Source organism: Oncorhynchus clarkii, chromosome 2, assembly GCF_045791955.1.
Source record: "Oncorhynchus clarkii lewisi isolate Uvic-CL-2024 chromosome 2, UVic_Ocla_1.0, whole genome shotgun sequence".
In the NCBI taxonomy this organism is placed as follows: Eukaryota; Metazoa; Chordata; class Actinopteri; order Salmoniformes; family Salmonidae; genus Oncorhynchus; species Oncorhynchus clarkii.
This window is the reverse complement of record NC_092148.1, coordinates 20,074,066-20,094,770: the sequence shown is the minus strand read 5'-3', so window position 1 is coordinate 20,094,770 and position 20,705 is coordinate 20,074,066. Positions and strand designations below refer to the sequence as shown.

The 20,705-nt window shown below is 43.3% G+C and overlaps 1 protein-coding gene across 1 annotated transcript; it reads right to left on the bottom strand.

The window, feature by feature from the left end:
• Positions 1-3,827: 3,827 nt before the first annotated feature.
• Positions 3,828-19,352, bottom strand: LOC139376887 (CUB domain-containing protein 1-like). Its single transcript, XM_071119874.1, has 9 exons — positions 19,058-19,352; positions 18,403-18,771; positions 17,858-18,229; positions 14,061-14,258; positions 13,308-13,694; positions 12,146-12,335; positions 11,800-11,966; positions 9,277-9,364; positions 3,828-4,345 (listed from the first exon to the last, which is right to left on the bottom strand). Exons 1-9 carry the CDS (start codon positions 19,350-19,352, stop codon positions 3,868-3,870), a joined length of 2,544 nt encoding a protein of 847 aa, XP_070975975.1. The 3' UTR covers positions 3,828-3,867.
• Between the last annotated feature and the right edge of the window lie 1,353 nt (positions 19,353-20,705).

Here is a 20,705-nt window from a genome sequence, read left to right as displayed (position 1 = left end):
ACGCATATGAGGAAGTCTTTATAAAATGATTGCCTCCATGTTTCTACGGTGAAATTTTGACTATAGGCTACATCTGCTTATTAAAGAATTGGCACTTCCTCGACCACTCAACCACTTATCGGTTTCCAGGTCACAGAGGAGAGAGTCTGGAGGAAAGAGGATGGACTTTTACCCAAATGAGAAAAGAACATTGTGAAAGTGTGTGTGTGTGTGTGTGTGTGTGTGTGTGTGTGTGTGTGTGTGTGTGTGTGTGTGTGTGATGCACCATCGAGAGTAGCCCCAAGGCCCGCTGAGGGCGCTATTACTTGACGTCAGGACAATAATATCACCCTCTAGCGGACCTTGGAGCTGCATCGAGAGCATTATGACTGACTGCATCATCGCCTGCTACGGCAGCTGCACCGCCCTCGGACGTGGATCTACAGAGTGTGGTGAAAACTGCCCAGCCCATCACTGGGGGCGAGCTCCTAGCCCTACAGGAAATTTACACCAGGCGGTGTCTGAGGAAAGTCCAGAAGATTGCCAGAGAATGCAGCCACCCCAGACATGAACTGTTTACTCCCTTACTGCCTGGCATGCGGTACAGCCATTAGACTGTTGAACAGCTAAACCCTGGCGGCTGTCCACCTGCACCTTTTTTAAAAATTATTATTATTATTTACTTTAAATTTGACTCCCTTTTCTCCCCAATTTCATGGTATCCAATTGTTAGTAATTACTATCTTGTCTCATTGCTACAACTCCCGTACGGGCTCGGGAGAGACGAAGGTCGAAAGCCATGTGTCCTCCGAAACACAACCCAACCAAGCCGCACTGCTTCTTAACACAGCACGCATCCAACCCGGAAGCCAGCCGCACCAATGTGTCGGAGGAAACACCGTGCACCTGGCTACCTTGGTTAGCGTGCACTACGCCCGGCCCGCCACAGGAGTCGCTGGTGCGCGATGAGACAAGGATATCCCTACCGGCCAAACCCTCCCTAACCCGGACGACGCTAGGCCAATTGTGCGTCGCCCCACGGACCTCTCGGTCGCGGCCGGCTGCGACAGAGCCTGGGCGCGAACCCGGAGTCTGCGATGCAGTGCCCTAGACCACTGCGACACCCGGGAGGCCCCACCTGCACCTTAAGACTATTTGCACAGAATCTCTGCATTCCCACTTCCCTCTCCCTCTCACACACATGCACAACACACATACCTATTTATTATTTACCACTCTACCTTGCTCCTAACTAGTCACTATTCACTTACTACTTACTTGTATATAACAGTACACTGACATACAGTAGTATATTCACAGTATTTTTGTATTACCTTCTTTTTTTATTATTGACATAGTATTTTGGACTTGTTACGAGAATTTTCAATTCCAATGATGATGACTCAACTATTTCATAACTTTGACCAATTCCCAGAGGTTTGTAAGACCCTGGGTTTAATAATAATTAGGCAAAGTCTCAGATTCTGCAAAAGGTTAATTCTTTATTCAGAGAGCTCTGAAGTCAGAAATGCAAAAACAGTCATTTTATAACCCCCCCCCCCCCCCCCCCCCCCTCACACACACACACACATAAATTCCTTTATCAGGACTGCGTTAGTTTTACCGCTCATTTTATTATTTCTGCAATGTTGAGGAAGCTTGCATGTAAGCATTTTATTTCACCGTTTACGCTGTATCCTGTGCATATGACGAATAAACTATGATTTAAGTGTGTGTGTATGTGCGCAAAAAATAGGATTTTGACATAATCCATTTTTACCTTTACATTTTATCTTCCTACACATTCACTGTAAACTTAATGAAATATACAAATACACATAGTATGTTCATCTCTATTATCATTAACTCAAAAGTAAGATTATTTAAAAGTTGAGGGTCGGTTTCCAGGACCCAGATTAAACATATTCCTTAAAAAAAGGATGCTCAATGGAGCAATCAATTGAAACTAATTGCTTTTTAGTCCAAGACTAGGATTTCTACATCAATGAAACTGGTCCTTATTGTTCAAACTACATTTTAAAAATTACAACATTGAGTGAAAATCAACATTCTGTACATACCCTTCAAATAAATTGAAAGCAAACATTTGGGACATAAAAACTTAGCATGGGTAATGCTCACATAGAAAGTTACACTTTCACTATGCAGTGAAAAGGTGCCCAAAGCCAAAACACATGACATTACCAACTATCAAACAATGTGGGCTTCTTTGACACACAATACATTCTAAGAAATTACAGTGAATCACATACATTTGGACACACCTACTCATTCAAGTGTTTTTCTTTATTTGTACTATTTTCTACATTGTAGAATAATAGTGAAGACATCAAAACTATGAAATAATACATATGGAATCATGTAGTTACCAAAAACGTGTTAAACAAATCAAAATATATTTTAGATTTTAAATTCTTCAATGCAGCCACCCTTTGCCTTGATGACAGCCTTGCACACGCTAGGAATTCTCTCAACCAGCTTCATGAGGAAAGCTTTTCCAACAGTCTTGAAGGAGTTCCCACATATGCTGAGCACTTGTTGGCTGCTTTTCCTTCACTCTGCGGTCCAACTCATGCCAAACCATCTTAACTGGGTTGAGGTCAGGTGATTATGGAGGCCAGGTCATCTGATGCAGCACATACTCTCCTTCTTGGTCAAATAGCCCTTACATAGCCTGGAGGTGTGATTTGGGTCATTGTCCTGTTGAAAAACAAATGATTGTCCCACTAAGCGCAAACCAGATAGGATGGCGTATCGCTGCAGAATTCTGTGGTAGCCATACTGGTTAAGTGTGCCTTGAATTCTAAATAAATCACTGACAGTGTCAACAGTAATGCACCCCATCACACCTCCTCTGTGCTTCATGGTGGGAACAACACATGCAGAGATAATCCATTCACCTACTCTGCATCTAACAAAGACACGGCAGTTGGAACCAAAAATCTCAAATTTGTACTCATCAAACCAATGGACAGATTTCCACCGGCCTAATGTCCCTTGCGCTTGTTTCTTGGCCCAAGCAAGTCTCTTATTTTTATTGGTGTCCTGTAGTAGTGGTTTCTTTGCAACAATTAGACCATGAAGGCCTGATTCACGCAGTCTCCTCTGAACAGTTGATATTGAGATGTGTCTGTTACTTGAACTCTATTTATTTGGGCTGCAATCTGAGGTGCAGTTAATTACCGATTTCTGATCCTCTGCAGCAGAGTTAACTCTGGGTCTTCCTTTCCTGTGGCGGTCCTCATGAGAACCAGTTTCATCCTAGCACTTGATGGTTTTTGCAACTGCACTTGAAAAAACTTTCAAAGTTATTGAAATGTTCCTGGATTGACTGACCTTCGTGTTTTAAAGTAATGATGGACTGTCATTTCTCATCGCTTATTTGAGCTTTTCTTGCCATAATATGGACTTGGTCTTTACCAAATAGGGATATCTTCTGTATACCACCCCTACCTTGTCATAACACAACTGATTGTCTCAAATGCATTAAGAAAATTCATACCACAAATTAACTTTTAACAAGGCACACCTGTTAATTTATATTAATTCCAGGTGAAACTGGTTGAGAGAATGACAAGAGTGTGCAAAGCTTTCATCAAGGCAAAGGGTGGCTACTTTGAAGAATCTCAAATATTAAATATATTTTGATTTGTTTAACACTTTTTTGGTTACTACATGATTATATATGTGTTATTTCATAGTTAATGTCTTCACTATTATTATACAATGTAGAAAATAGTAAAAATAAAGAAAAACCTTTGATTGAGTAGGTGTGTCCAAACTTTTGACTGGTACTGTGCATGCTATGAATAGAAGGGATATGGTACTGTTCTTGGCATATACCCCCAACCTACAGTCCACTCCCTTTCAGTCATGAGCCTCTGGCTCCACCGTTGGAGCCTGCTCTGTGTTCATATTGTTCGGTTGAGACTGTGCAGGGGTGTCACCATTGCTTCTGGAGCCGTACAGCTCATTGTCCACCATAGGCTGCTGGGCTTGACTTAAGGGTCTATTGGGGACGGGTGGGGCAAAATGGGATGGGGGCACAAAAGGCTGGTAGATGCCCACCTCTGGATGTTCAGAGACTGTCCCCAGAGAGTGGGGCTTAGTCTCTGTGGGCCCAGTAAAGCTCTGGTACACATCCACAGCCGGGTCTCCATAGACACCCATCTCTGCCCCATCTCGCAGGAGATGGCTGTATACAAGTGTGTCCTCGATCGAGGCGTAGATGTGGGACTCGTTGTCTTTTCGTGATTTGGGGAAACTCCCGTTGTGCCCTGGCAGGAAGCTGGTACCGTTGGGGTTGTAGGTGGACACTTGGTGAGACAGCTGCCTTTTCTTCTTCCTATTCAACAGGAGGGAGATCAAAACACATTAACACACACAAGGTAGGCTACTGTATAGAGAGCAAATTATGTTGTCTTAAATAGTCACACTTATTAAATCCCAGAATTATATAAAGAACCTATGTATGTGTGCACTTAGCATGACACATCAAATCAAATTTTATTAGTCACATGCGCCGAATACAACAGAATACAACCTTACAGTTAAATGCTTACTTATGAGCCTCTAACCGACAATGCAGTTTAACAAAATACGGATAAGAATAAGAAATAAAAGTAACAAGTAATTAAAGAGCAGCAGTAAAATAACAATAGCGAGACTATATACAGGGGGTTACCGGTACAGAGTCAATGTGCGGGGGCACCGGTTGAGGTAATATTTACATGAAGGTAGAGTTATTAAAGTGACTATGCATAGATGATAACAACAGAGAGTAGCAGTGGTGTAAAAGAGGGGGAGAGGAGAGGGGAGGCAATGCAAATAGTCTGGGTAGCCATTTGATTAGGTGTTCAGGAGTCTTATGGCTTGGGGGTAGAAGCTGTTTCGAAGCCTCTTGGAACTAGACTTGGTGCCCCGGGTATAGCTTGCCGTGCAGTAGCAGAAAGAACAGTCTATGACTAGGGTGGCAGGAGTCTTTGACAATTTTAGAGCTTTCCTCTGACACTGCCTGGTATAGAGGTCCTGGATGGCAGGAAGCTTGGCCCCGGTGATGTACTGGGCCGTTCGTACTACCCTCTGTAGTGCCTTGCAGTCGGAAGCCGAGCAGTTGCCATACCAGGCAGTGATGCAACCAGCCAGGATGCTCTTGATGGTGCAGCTGTAGAACCTTTCGAGGATCTGAGGACCCATGACAAATCTTTTCCGTTTCCTGACTGGGAATAGGTTTTGTCGTGCCCTATTCACGACTGTCTTGGTGTGCTTTGACCATGTTAGTTTGTTGGTGATGTGGACACCAAGGAACTTGAAGCTCTCAACCTGCTCCACTGCAGCCCCTTCGATGAAAATGGGGGCTTGCTCGGTACTCTTTTTCCTGTAGTCTAAAATCATCTCCTTTGTCTTGATCATGTTGACGGAGAGGTTGTTGTCCTGGCACCACCCCAGGTCTCTGACCTCCTCCCTATAGGCTGTCTCATCGTTGTCGTTAATCAGGTCTACAACTGTTGTCATCTGCAAACTTAATGATGGTGTTGGAGTCGTGGCTGGCCGTGCAGTCATGAGTGAACAGGGAGTATCCAGGATCCAGTTGCAGAGGGAGGTGTTTAGTCCCAGGGTCCTTAGCTTAGTGATGAACTTTGAGGGCACTATGGTGTTGAACGCTGAGCTGTAGTCTATGAATAGCATTCTCACATAGGTGTTCCTTTTGTCCAGGTGGGAAAGGGTGGTGTTGAGTGCAATAGAGATTGCATCACCTGTGGATTTGTTGGGGCGGTATGCAAATTGGAGTGGGTCTAGGGTTTCTGGGATAATGGTGTTGATGTGAGCCATGATCAGTCTCTGTGTGTGGAGTAAAGGTGGTCCAGAGTTTTTTTCCCCTCTGGTTGTAAACATTTAACATGCTGATAGAAATTTGGTAAAATGGATTTAAGTTTCCCTAGCTACTAGGAGCGCCACCTCTGGGTGAGCGTTTTCTTGTTTGCTTATGCCGGAATACAGCTCATTCAATGCTGTCTTAGTGCCAGCCTCTGACTGTGGTGCTATGTAAACAGCTACAAAAAATACAGATGAAAACTCTCTAGGTAGATAGTGTGGTCTATCATGAGACACTCTACCTCAGGCGAGCAATAGCTCTAGACTTCCGGAGTAATCACGCACCAGCTGTTATTTACAAAAATACATATTTCGCCGCCCCTTATCGTACCAGACTCCGCAGTTCTACCCTGCCGGTGCCGCGTATAACCAGCCAGGTGTATTTTGATAGTGTCGTCATTCAGTCATGACTCCATGATAATACAGTTTTGAATGTCCCATTTGTAGTTTAATTTTCCGAGTAGGTCATCCATTTTATTGTCCAAAGATTGCACGTTTGCTATCAGAATGGAAGGAAGTGGGGGTTTATTCGATCACCTACAAATTCTCAGAAGACAGCCTGTCCTCCGGCCCCTTTTTCTCCGCCTCCTCTTCACGCAAATCACGGGGATCTGGACCTGTTCCCGAGAAAGCAGTATATCGTTCGCGTCAGACTCGTTAAAGGAAAAAAAGGATTCTGCCAGTCCGTGGTGAGTAATCGCAGTCCTGATGTCCAGAAGTTATTTTTGGTTGTAAGAGACAGTAGCTGCAACATAATGTACAAAATATGTTTAAAAAAAACAAGTTAAAAACAAGGCAAATAAACAAAAAACACATTTTACTGGCGGCACTTGTATGACTACAATGTCAAACAAGTAATCCCTTATTACCATTTTTCGAAATTGAAAATACCTCGGAGTGTAGCTATATTAATATAGACAAGCTAAAGTACAAGTAAAATACACATAGCCTTGTTAAACACAGGTTAAATAAAAAAATGTATCTCCACAACAGTCCACCGTCACTGTTGCACTCCACTCCAGCAGGTGGTGATGGTGTAAAAATATGTTTCGAAAAAGAGAATGTGGAACAGGAAAAACACTTGCTAGCAGCTACTCAGCTAGTTAACTACAAAATGTTGCCTAACATAAAATCATTGAGAATGTTGCTTAACATGCGATTAAAAGAGGCTGTCGATGAGCTATTCGGGGCAGTTGAAACAACGATAGCAGAGTACCAGCAAGAATTTTGCCGTTCAAAAGAGGAGAAAGACCGAACGATAGCAGAGTACAAGGAAAAAGTGTCCCGTTCGGAAGAAGAGAATGCACGGCTACAGAGGCTGCTGGATGTTGTTCTTAAACCAGAAATAAGGTTACAGAGACTTGAAGGTGCGTTACTTATTAGCTAAGCCCGTAACAACCATCATTTTATACAGATACCTAATGCATGTTGGTAAATTACATTTGAGTCATCACTAAATTTTCATCCAATTGGCGACAGATTTTCATGCGTTTTTCATTCTAAAATCGCATAATTTATTTTACCAAAACAAAAAGATCACACTGTCAAACGAACATATTATCTGTAGGCATTTATACAACTGTACCGAAACTTCCAGTTTCCATCACAGCTATCGTGTTTTTTTTAAATATATATATGGTATGACTTGCATAAAACTGTCTGGAAATGTGGTTACTGTGTAGCTCAAAAGTTACATGTATCTGGCTAGAACACATTTCTTGTAAGCCAGCATCTCAGCATTTGAATGTACTAGCCAATGTACTAGCTAAGTATGTCATGCTCTTTTTCCCACAGACCTCCAGCAGCTCACTCTCTCCATCTCTGAAGAGGAGGTTCCCCTTGAGCAGCAGCACTGCAAGCAGGATTGTAGTCCCGGTCTGGGGCAGGAGGACCCTTCCCAGATTAAAGTGGAACAGGAGGACCTATGGGTCATCAGTCAGGGACGAGAGCAGCTTCAAGCGATGGATTATGATACTGATGATACGGATGATTCTGCTGATACAGAAGCCTTCATATCTACTGCAAGAGTAAAATGTGACTATAATCAGAACCCAAATCAGTCCTCACATTTTTACCAAATTTTAACCCAACGTGAAGAAAACACAGAGAGGGATGAGCTACCCAGCACCACAACGCAAATTGAACAGATTAAAACGGAGTTCTTCAGTGACTCTCAGCCCCCCTCTGCAGTCAATTCAGACTGGTCTGAAACTCAGAGTGAGAGCGGTGAAAGTGTTGATCGGATGGAGAGTGAAGGACCTCCACTCAAGTCAAAGAGAACACAGACTAAAGCTGGACCAAGCTTCCATGTCTGTTGTCACATCTGAAATCCCCTATCTCCAGTAATGCTGTTCGTCATTGTAGAATATGTGCAAAACCTTATCACTAGTGATCTAGTGATTCGTGCCCATAGACATGCACAGCTATCTCGGTGTGGTATCTGCGGAAGAACCTTTGAGTCTGTAGAAAGTTTGAAAGAACATCTACATTTTCATGTTGCAAGTACAGGATCACGTTCTTGTTACATCTGTGGTATGTTTCACAGAGGATGAGGAGATTTTGCTGGAAGAGCAATCACAAACTGAAACTGGATCGCTGTCTTGTGTAAGAAACGTTTTGAAACTCGCCAGGGTCTGACATTGCATATCAGGACTCTTGAAGACTGCCCCGACCTGGGCCTATGACCCGCAGCCTGAGCCTGTCCATATTATGCCTTTTCTAAGCAGACTTTTTTTATTTTTGAAGTTGTAAAAACAATGTGAACGTGAGGGAGGCGTAGCCTATATTGTCGTAATCAAACTTGATTAGAACACTACCGCAGTTTTTGCTGAAGAAATGACTGATAAAATGCTCCAGTTCCATATCCTAGTAAAGGAGGCCTGAGTGAGGCCCATGCACGTCTGCTGAAGGTCTGTGTATACTGAAATGCATTTTTTTTTTTTATATATCAAATAAACTATTGAATGGAGAGTGTCACGAGTCGGCTTCTAATGCATAGTTGCCATATGTACTCAAAAGGACGGTTTCTCAGACAGATTAAGCCTAATCCTGGACTAAAAAGCACTTTCAATGGATATTAATCTCTAGTTGAATAGGAAAAATTATAACCACATATGTGCTAAGTGGCATAAAGAAATCAAAGGCCAGACACTTTGAAAGTTAAAAAACCTTCAACATGGGCTAAAACACTAAAATACACCAATGCGTATTGGCATAGGCCTTCATCAGGATGTCCTTAGCACTTAGTTGTGGTTATAACTTTTGTATTACCATTCCTCTGCAAGAGCACTTGTGGTTGTTTTGGAATACGCTCCTGCTACTTTTTCTTCTTGGAGATGAATCTGTCTGAGAAACCATCCCAACATTTATCATGAAGCACTAGAGAAAAGGTAGCTCACTTACTTGATCACCACACAAACCACAGCCAACACAACCACCATGAGAACCAGCAGAGCTGCCACCGCACTCAGAATGCTGGTCAGAAGCAGGTCTTAGGAACAGGAACACACACACAGGTCAATATTCACTGATATCCCATTATCAACCCACTCACTAACATAATAATGTTTCAAATCCGGAGGCTGATAACACTTAATATACAAAACATTAGGGACATTCTTTCCATGACACAGACTGACCAGGTGAATTCTGGTGACAGCTGTGATCCCTTATTGATGTCACTTGTTAAATCCACTTCAATCAGTGTAGATGAAGGCGACAAGACAGGTTAAAGAAGGATTTTTAAGCCTTGGGCAAGAACAGGGTATAGTAGGTGCCAGGCACATCAGTTTGTGTCAAGAACTGCAATGCTGCTGGGTTTTTCAAGCTCAACAATTTCCCATGGTTATCAAGAATGGTCTACCACCCAAAGGACATCCAGCCAATTTGACTCAACCAGGGCCGGTCCTTGCCGTTCTGCCACCTGTCGTAGAATTACAACATTATGTTAATCACATTACTTTTATATTAGAATGTATATTAGTACATTCACACTGTCTGTTATATCTAATAGGCAACAGAATAGTGTTCTTAGAACTCTATGTCTATGTGTCTGAGAGGAGTCGCTGAGATTTTAACGCTGACAGTAGATTTACGATGGCTTGGTGATAAGACAACATTCCATCCCATGATTACTGTCTGTGTGCCTGTCTGTCGGTGCCAGGGAGACCCTATCTCCTTTTTCTCTCCCATATGGCAGATGGAACACTGAACTTAGACACTAGGTCATTCCCTCAAATGATTATGTTACAGTAGTATTTCTGTATAAACAAGCAGTAAACGACCTTGAGACAGAAACCTGTTGCGATGTAATTGTGATGTCTGTTGCATGAGAGCACAATGTACCTTTGTATAAATTCTCTCATCTGTGATTTGTCATGAACATCCAGGAGGATGGACTTTGCTATAAAATGCTGTGACTTTGTCCTGCTGGTTGAGTTCTCAGGGATCACCTCCAGGGTGGTTACTGACCAACTCCATTACTGCACTAATTAAATAATAATGTTAAATTGTTTTGAAGAAATCTAAAAGTCTGTTGATTAGAATAATTCCACCACACACCCTAGGCGAGACCAAAACTGCAATACTCCCAGTAAGCAAGAAAACATTTCTAACAGATTTGGTCTATATTGGACCAAAAATCAATGTCCATGGATTTGTAAATCAAGGCCGATCCGGACTGCACCAAAAAATGACACCCAAAAGGAGTTGGTCCATGCTTCCGTGCTCGCTGAGGTGTAGCCTGAAATTGAATTCTATGAATGCCCAACAATGTGGTACGCCTAACGTTTGTAAAACACACAAAAAAGACTTCCAAAAGACTTCGGCTTGTGCTTACTGGGGTGTAGCCTACCATGTGGCCCCCAATGGAATTTTATGAATGCCCATCCATGTGCTAGGTAGGCCTACTGTTTGTCAAACAGGTCGCTTAATTAGTACGGATTCCTGTGACTAATCAGTTTGACTATTTAAGCTCTGAATATCAGCTACCAACTTTACAGGAGTTATCGTGAGCCTATTTGCACAGCGTGAAATGCAAAAGTACTTTTTTGCTATGATCAGCTTGTCAAAAATGGAGAGATACAAAATTGAAACCACTGATCACGACAATGGGGTGAAACTCCTGGAAAACAGTTGTGATTGTCCATTCCATATTGTCCATTTAACTTTGACCTATCCTGTTTTTAGGATATGTTAACACGACAACACATTTTTTATTTGATTGAGCTCCATTTAGGTTAGGCTATTTAATGGGAGAAACCTGTATGATGTAAAAAGTGTCTGTCTCATTACATTATCATACATTTTATCTCCAGTCTGTAGGCTACAGAAAAGGCCACATACTCTTTCTACCATAGCCTATATCTGCTACATGACTCATGTTAGATAATTTTTTTGACTGAATGTTGGTGCAGAGCAGAATATTTTGCGCCCTTGCCTTTGACAAAGTGGGCACTGCTTATCAAAGGGTGGCATCACCGCTCACGTAAAAAAAAAGGCCATATGCCACTGGTTGAGAAAAACTTTCATTTTTTGGTCAGTTTAGCTGAGAAAATTGTCAGTTTACCTCAGAAAATGCCACCCTCGTCAATCTGCCGCCATAGGCAGCTGCCTAATCCTACCTCATGAGTGAGTCCAAGCTCCAATGAATTCTGTTTGTTCTGAGGGCAAAATGGGGGGAGTGCAACTCAATATTAGGAAGGTGTTCCTAATGTTTGGTATACTCAGTGTAGTAAGACCAGAATGAACAAAATATTCGAATGGTATAGAGAAATGCTGAGAAACATGGAGCGTTAGATTTTCACTGCAATTTCAAATTCACTTTAAACAAACAACCTATGGAGAGGGCCAGAGGAAGAAGGGAGTGAGAGGAGATAGAACAACATTGCTTATCATGATGACTGCTCCACATGGTCGGTCACTCACTCTTATCCTTGTGCAGTGTGATCTGTGTGAGCATGCTAAAGTCTCCTCTCTCAGGCATACAGTTGGACATGTTGAGGTAGAAGCTCTCTGAGACAGTGATCTTCCTGCCTGCCTCCTCGTCCTCCCGCCGGCTGTACATCTCCTCCAGGGAGCCCAGGATCTGCACCCTGATCAAATCAAATGTATTTATTTACAGCACATCATAAAGTGCTTTACAGTAATCCGGCCTGGACCCCAAGACCAAGCAAGGAAGAAGCAAGACCACAGTGGCCAAGAAAAACTCCCTAGAATGAAGAAACATAGAGAGGACATCTCAGAGGGGTACCCCATTCTATTCTAGTTGTACCTGATGCCCGTGTGGCGGTTGCTGCACTTGGGCTGGCTGATGTTGTCGAACATGAGGTGGGCTTCCAGCTTGGAGGGGACATTGACGATCCAGGACACAGTGGAGTAGGACTTCATTCCCACAGGCCAACTAGGGGTGGCCAGGAGAGTTGGTACTCCTGTCATTGGGTATACCGTGAAGATGTATCTCTCTGTGTGTACATCAGGGGGATAATAACATATGTGCAGTTATAGTACTACTTTTATGTAAACCAATTAATTAAAGTTGTAACTTCATGGCCAAAAGTATGTGGACACCCGCTCGCCAAACATCTCATCCCAAAATAACGGGCATTAATATGGAGTTGGTCCCCCCTTTGTTGCTATAACAGCCTCCACTCTTCTGGGAAGGCTTTCCACTAGATGTTGGAACATTGCTGCAGGGACTTGCTGCCATTCAGCCACAAGAGTATTAGTGAGGTTGGGCACTGATGTTGGGCGATTACGCCTGGCTCGCAGTCTGCGTTCCAATTCACCCCAAACATGTTCGATGGAGTTGAGGTCAGGGTTCTGTGCAGGCTAGTCAAGTTCTTCCACACCGATCTCGACAAACCATTTCTGTTTGGACCTCGCTTTGTGCATGGGGCATTGTCATGCTGAAACTTTGCCACAAATTTGGAAGCACAGAATCCTCTAGAATGCCATTGTATGCTGAAGCGTTAAGATTTCCCTTCACTGGAACTAAGGGGCCTAGCCCGAACCATAAAAAAAACAAAACATTGGACTGCCAGATGGTGAAGCGTGATTCATCACTCCAGAGAACGCCTTCCCCTGCTCCAGAGTCCAATGGAAGTGAGCTTTACACCACTTTACACCACTAGCCGACGCTTGGCATTGCGCATGGTGATCTTAGGCTTGTGTGCAACTGTTCGGCCATGGAAACCCATTTCATGAAGCTCCCTACAAACTGTTCTTGTGCTGACGTTGCTTCCAGAGGCAGTTTGGAACTCACTCGGTAGTGAGTGTTGCAACCGAGGACAGTCCATTTTTTTTACGTGCTACGTGCTTCAGCACTCTTGTGGTTCCATTCTGTAAGCTTGTGTGGCCTACCGCTGAGCTGTTGTTGCTCCTAGACGTTTCCACTTCACAATAACACAGTTAAACCTTTAATTAAAACATGTTACCTGCAATCTCCCTGGTGAAGGAGATGTTGAGTAAAGGATGTGAGAATGGCCACCTCTCTTTCCCTCCCATGGTCGAGGCTGAAGCTGTGATGGACACGTTGGTGTGGACCTGGACTTTGTGTATGGCTCCCTGAGGGCAGAACTGACCCACGGTGGTGCCGTCATCGTCCTCGGCCACGGTGAGAGTGACAGAGCCGTTGCAGGGTTGTTCTGGCAGGGACTGCCTCAGGTTACCAGTAGTGGGCAGGAGCTCTACCGTGCCATGCTGAGGGGGACGGAGGATCCAGGTGACACTGCCCAGGGGGGCGGGAAGACACCTCTCCAGGACGGGCACCATCAGAGGGACAGGGGCTGCTGCTGCTTGGCAGCCCCTCCACTGACGGCACTCTGAGAAATGGAGAGGAGGTAAAGGATACAAACCAAAATAAAGTTGAATATATACCATGAGTTTGTGGTGCCTTAGGATCTCAAGAAGGACAAAGTATTTGTTCATCCTAATTACCACACTCCAGATATTGTTTAAAGTGTAAGGGAAGCCAAAAATGTAGCATTGAATTGCAGTGATTGTTTAGTTAGGGCTTAAGGCCACACTCACACACATGTTGAACGGTATATCATGTTATTCTTCTATGACGTCAAGCCAGACCAACACAATGAGAAGTTAGTGACTGGGCGAGCAACATAGTGTTAATAATAATGCTTATGGTTATATAACTTAGAGCAGAGCAGGGTTACTAGTTAGGCCTTAGTTACCTATGATTCTGATGGCGGTCAGTAGCAGCTCCTGACATGGGCAGTCCTGGAAGGATAGCTGAGAGATCTTCCCTGAGGGAACAGTGATTTTCTTCTGGATGACAGAGTTCAGCTTCAGCTCACAGTCAGACATGAGGTTAGTCTTCTCAATATGGAGGGAAAGCCCCCGCTCTTTCCTCAGGTCCACGTTGCACAACACTGCAAAGTATGTCACAGTAAGAAATCATATACATGTAGCTGCACATCCACTTCCACTGACTAACTTACTATAACTCATGCAGGCACGCAGCAAAATTAATACAAGGATTTCACATTTAGGAAGAAGAATACCAAAAGTCTGCCCCAGTGGTATCTGCAATGTTAAAAGCTGTATACAGTTGAAGTCGGAAGTTTACATACACCTTAGCCAAATACATTAAACTCAGTTTTTCACAATTCCTGACATTTAATCCTAGTAAATATTCCCTGTTTTAGGTCAGTTAGGATCACCACTTTATTTTAAGAATGTGAAATGTCAGAATAATAGCAGAGAGAATGATTTATTTCAGAAGTTTACATACACTCAATTAGTATTTGGTAGCACTGCCTTTAAACATTTCGGGTGGCCTTCCACAAGCTTCCCACAAGAAGTTGGGTGAATTTTGGCCCATTCCTCCTGACAGAGCTGGTGTAACTGGGTCAGGTTTGTAGGCCTCATTGTTCACACACGCTTTTTCAGTTCTGCCCACAAATGTTCTATGGGATTGAGGTCTGGGTTTGTTATGGCCACTTCAATACCTTGACTTTGATGTCTTAAGCCATTTTGCCACAACTTTGGAAGTATGCTTGGGATCAATGTCCATTTGGAAGACCCATTTGTGACCAAGCATTAACTTCCTGACTGATGTCTTGAGATGTTGCTTTAATATATCCACATAATTTTCCTTCCTCAGGATGCCATCTATTTTGTGAATTGCACCAGTCCCTCCTGCAGCAAAGCATCCCCACAACATGATGCTGCCACCCCCGTGCTTCACGGTTGGGATGGTGTTCTTCGGCTTGCAAGCCTCCCCCTTTTCCCTCCAAACATAACTATGGTCATTATGACCAAACAGTTCCATTTTTGTTTCATCAGATCAGAGGACATTTCTCCAAAAAGTACAATCTTTGTCCCCATATGCAGTTGCAAACCGTAGTCTGGCTTTTTTTATGGCAGTTTTGGAGCAGTGGCTTCTTCCTTGCTGAGCGGCATATCAGGTTATGTCGATATTGGACTGGTTTTACTGTGGATATAGATACTTTTGTACCTCTTTCCTCCAGCATCTTCACAAGGTCCTTTGCTGTTGTTCTGGGATTGATTTGCACTTTTCGCACCAAAGTACATTAATCTCTAGGAGACAGAATGCGTCTCCTTCCTGAGCTGTATGACGGCTGCGTGGTCCCATGGTGTTTATATTTGCGTACTATTGTTTGTACAGATGAACGTGGTACCTTCAGGCATTTGGAAATTGCTCCCAAGGATGAACCAGACTTGTGGAGGTCTACAATTTGTTTTCTGTTTTCTGAGGTCTTGTCTGATTTCTTTTGATTTTCCGATGATGTCAAGCAAAAAGGCACTGAGTTTGAATGTTGGCCTTGAAAACATCCACAGGTACATGTCCAATTGACTCAAAGTATGTTAATAAGCCTTTCAGAAGCTTCTAAAGCCATTACATCATTTTCTGGAATTTTCCAAGCTGTTTAAAGGCCCAGTCAAATTAGTGTATGTAAACTTCTGACCCACTGGAATTGTGATACAGTGAATTATAAGTGAAATAATCTGTAAACAATTGTTGTAAAAATTACTTGTGTCATGCACAAAGTAGATGTATAGTTTGTTAACAAGAAATTTGTGGAGTGGTTGAAAAACTAGTTTTAATGACTCCAACCTAAGTGTATGTAAACTTCTGACTTCAACTGTATATTAAAGCTACAGTAATCCCTTTTGTGGTTGTAAACATTAACCACAAGACAGAGTGGTTTGTCAAATTACCGCTGATCTAAAAGCTCCATGTTATTATAATGAATTGTAATATGTTGGATCTGTACAACTACAGTAGCTATTACCACTACTACTACATTATCTAAATACATGTGACACTACACAACAATTGGCCTTAAAAGGATGGTCACCCATCCCTTTGATACTTTATGATAATTTGGACAAGATGAGCAAAAAATGCTAATATACAGTGCATTCGGAAAGTATTCAGACCCCTTCATCTTTTCCAAATGTTGTTAAGTTACAGCCTTATTCTAAAATGGATGCAATACATTTGTTCCTCATCAATCTACAAACAATAGCCCATAATGATGAAGCAAAAACAGGTTTGTACATTTAAACATTTTAGAAAAAAATACCTTATTTACATAAGTATTCAGACCCTTTGCGATGAGACTCGAAACTGAGCTCAGGTGCATACTGTTTCCATTGATCATCCTTGAGATGTTTCTACAACTTGATTGGAGTCCAGCTGTAGTAAATTCTATTGATTGGACATGATTTGGAAAGCCACACACCTGTCTATATAAGGTCTCACAGTTGACGGTGCATGTCAGAGCAAAGACCAAATCACCAAGACTCTTTCTAAAGCTGGCCGCCCAGCCAAACTGAGCAATCGGGGTGGAAGGGCCTTGGTCAGGTGGGTGACCAAGAACCCGATGGTCACTCTGACAGAGCTCCAGAGTTTCTCTGTGGAGATGGGAGAACCTTCCAGAAAGACAACCATCTCTGCAGCACTCCAACAATCAGGCCTTTATGGTAGAGTGGCCAGACGGATGCCACTCCTCAGTAAAAGGCACATGACAGCCCGCTTGGAGTTTGACAAAAGGCACCTAAAGGACTCTCAGACCATGAGAAACAAGATTCTCTGGTCTGATGAAACCAAGATTGAACTCTTTGGCTTGAATGCCAAGCATCACATCTGGAGGAAACCAGGCACCGCTCATCACCTGGCCAATACCATCCCTAAGGTGAAGCATGGTGGTGGAAGCCTCATACTGTGGGGATGTTTTTCAGTGGCAGGGACTGCGAGACTAGTAAAGATTGAGGGAAAGATGAACGGAGCAAGTCTCTGAACATCCTTGAGTGGCCTAGCCAGAGCCCGGACTTGAACCTGATCGAACATCTCTGGAGAGACCTGAAAATAGCTGTTCAGCGACGCTCCCCATCCAACCTGACAGAACTTGAGAGGATCAGCAAGAAGACTCGAGGCTGTAATCGCCTAAACCTGTTTTTGCTTTGTCATTATGAGGTATTGTGTGTTGATAGATGAGGGGGAAAAAAACGATTTAATCCATTTTAGAATAAGCCTGTAACGTAATAAAATGTGGCAAAAGTGAAGGGGTCTGAATACTTTCCGAATGCACTGTAGGTACCATGACTTCAGTTGAGTCTCAGTGGGAGGAGCTATAGGAGGATTGCCTCAATGTAATGGCTGGAATGGAAAATATTGCCTTCTGTGTTCATACGTTTTAGGAATTGAGAGGGAAAGAGCAGGGCTTTCCACAAACTCACACATGATTCATCCTCTCCTTTTTTACTAAAGCTGTGTTTTCCAAACCTTTCCTGGAGAACACCTAGCCATTCCACTTCCCTATTCCAGTACCAGCACACTGGATTCAAGTTATCAAGAGCTTGATGTAGTTGACCAGTTGAATCAGGCATGCTGGTAATGGAAAAGATAAAGTCAGTCAAATTGCTGGGGATAATCAAGGAGGGTTTTGGAAAAGGTTTTCTAAAGCCATCTAGTTTATTGTACACAGTGTCCTGTAGTGACCTGGAAGACTCCTCCTCTTGGCTGAAACCTTGAAGTGGAGGGAGAGACCAGTGGAGCCGTCCCCGATCCTGTTCATCTCACAGTTCCTTAGGATCAGGGAGAAGGAGTCCCGACGTTGGGCCGGCTGGGGGTCCGACAGCTTCTTCACCACCGCGAACCGTCCGTTACCGTGGTGATACTCCACAGCCGGCTCCTTCTTCAGGCACTGCGGCTGGGTCTGACCCAGGAAGACAACCGTAGCGTTGTGTTTGGGAGGGACCACAAACTTCCACTCCATCAGGTCATCGTCAGGGAAACTATTCGGGTAGTTTGGAGAGAGCAACTCCAAAGACGACGTCCCTTCCGGTAAAGTCACTTTGAGGACAGCAAGTGCTGAGGGACAATGATATGTTGATGAAGTGTCAGAAAATACAATGTTAACCAGGTCCATTAAATCATGTCTGTGGCCATGACTAAAAACATACAGACATAAGTCATCCATTTATATTAATGAAAACAATGTGATTGTGTGTCAGTTATCTGAAACCACTGTCTGACCAACTCACATTTGATTTCCTCTCCAACAGACACGTTGAACATGGTGGGGTTCAGTTCCCGTCCTCCAGTGACCTCCAGAGAGAACCTGCCCTGGTTCAAGACCTGAGCCCCAGAGACGCTGCCGTTCCTGCAGTACGTCCCGATGGCAGCCTCCCCTGTCCTCTGGAGGGCTAGCAGGGTATATGTGTGCTGGTCTGGACATCTCTCAGAGGGCAGGATCTGTCTCATCCCCATCTGGGTGAAGTCCAAATGGAACGCCCGTGGAACCGGGGCCTTCAGGTTCCAGATAAAGGTACGGTTGAAGTTCTGGAGTGGAAGCGTTCCGGTTCTAGACTCACTGGGGGTGATGTCTCCATTACAGGACTTTGTGGTACAATCTGATGGAAGGAGGGTAGGAGTTAGAGGAAGTCAATACAGAGACGCACACACAGGTATGATCACACACACAGTCACATATGGACTATGTATTATGAAAATGCACACAGTTATCCCACTTGTAAGCACTATGTAATAGCAATATAACTACAGTGCACAATGTGCCTATACTGTAATGACACTGTATTTCTGTACCATGTGGACAAGCTATAGACACTCTAAGGACACTATGGACACTCTAAATACCATGGAACTACCACCATTATATATCTCATAGAGAGTTCTTACCTATTTCCCTGACCACCTCCACAGTAAAGACTTCCTCTGGTTTGGTGCAGGTGAACACCATGTTCACAGCAGCTTTGGGGTCTGTCAGCAGCACCACATAATCACTTCCAGCCCTGGAGCAGGACTTCTTCAAGCCTGTACCGGTGCATACCGTACACTTTGACCCCCTGCTGCGCTCTGAACTCTGGCTGATGTTGAGAGTAGTGCCCTGGTCAGGGGTGAGGGTCAGTGTCACACCCTCTGAATGAACAACAACCAAGGAAGGGATTGATGAATTAAGGTAGAAGAGTGGCATCAGTTGGGGAGGCAGGGTTGTTCTATACCACATGGGTATTTTACATAACCACACCTCTATCAAAACTATATTAATTTGTACAAAACATAAGCAGAGTCTTAGAATACAAAACAATGTCCTTTTTCTCTCTGACTGTCATGTGGGACTATACTACTCAGTAGACAGAAAAAACAACTGATCAGTTTTTCTCAGCCTGACCTCATGTCCTTTTTTTGCCACAGCATGTTAGAAAAGACTCATATGACTGAGGGAGTGTGTAGGGAGATGATCGATGTCAACAGCTTGGCTCCACTTCCTGTATGACTAACCAGCCCCACGTCTGTGAGCTAGGGCCTACTGAACAAACATAGGCCTGGTCGTTCAACAGTTCAGACTGTCATATATCTGTGATGCTGTATCCGTAAATGTCCTTATCTTTAGACAATCACTCACTTCATCTCCCTCTCTATCTGAAGCACACACACACACACAAGCGCTCTCTCTCTCTCTCTCTCTCTCGCTCTCTCTCTCTCTCTCTCCTTCTATCTGTCTGACTTATGCTTTCCCCAAAACCTTACCTAGTAAAGTAGCCAAGATATAATCTGATTGTGTGACTGTTTGACATTGGAGACGTTACTGGGAAGCCTTGTTTGTCCCTCGCTGTTACATGTACAGCTATTACAGTCCAGCTGTCACTGTTGACACTGGGATAAGATGTGTAAGCCACAACTTCTGGGTGATTGACTGAACATTATTCTGCCTACCTAGCTATATCATTACAAACCAAACTATAGCTATATCATTACAAACCAAACTATAGCTATATCATTACAAACCAAACTATAGCTATATCATTACAAACCAAACTATAGCTATATCATTACAAACCAAACTATAGCTATATCATTACAAACCAAACTATAGCTATATCATTACAAACCAAACTATAGCTATATCATTACAAACCAAACTATAGCTATATCATTACAAACCAAACTATAGCTATATCATTACAAACCAAACTATAGCTATATCATTACAAACCAAACTGCTCCTACAGATTGTAGAAAAAAAGAACAAAGGGAGGTGCTGCTAGAATACAATAGTAGATATTTGTAAATTGAAGGTGCTCTTGATAAAGGGGTTAATTGGCCATCAAAAAAAACAAAGAGGACCAAGGCACTCTAAGGCCTTTTAAATATATGAAGAGTGCCTGATCCTCGTCCTCCTTGTTTTTGATGCTGATCCTATTGTCTGACCTATGCAAATACTGCCCCCCCCCCCCCCCCCCTGTAATCTTCAATGCAAACTCAGTGGCCCTGGTCTACATATAGAAACTGATAAGCCGTTGTTCCACCTGATTCCTAATAAAAT

What these genes read in the sequence shown, in the direction of transcription:
- LOC139376887 (XM_071119874.1), bottom strand. Translation starts at nt 19,352, where the DNA reads ATGCCACTCTTCTACCTTAATTCATCAATCCCTTCCTTGGTTGTTGTT. An exon ending in CAAGAGGAGGAGTCTTCCAG is followed by an intron (nt 14,259 to 17,857) that starts GTCACTACAGGA and finishes CATACTTTGCAG; the next exon opens with TGTTGTGCAACGTGGACCTG. An exon ending in CTTCACCAGGGAGATTGCAG is followed by an intron (nt 12,336 to 13,307) that starts GTAACATGTTTT and finishes ATGTACACACAG; the next exon opens with AGAGATACATCTTCACGGTA.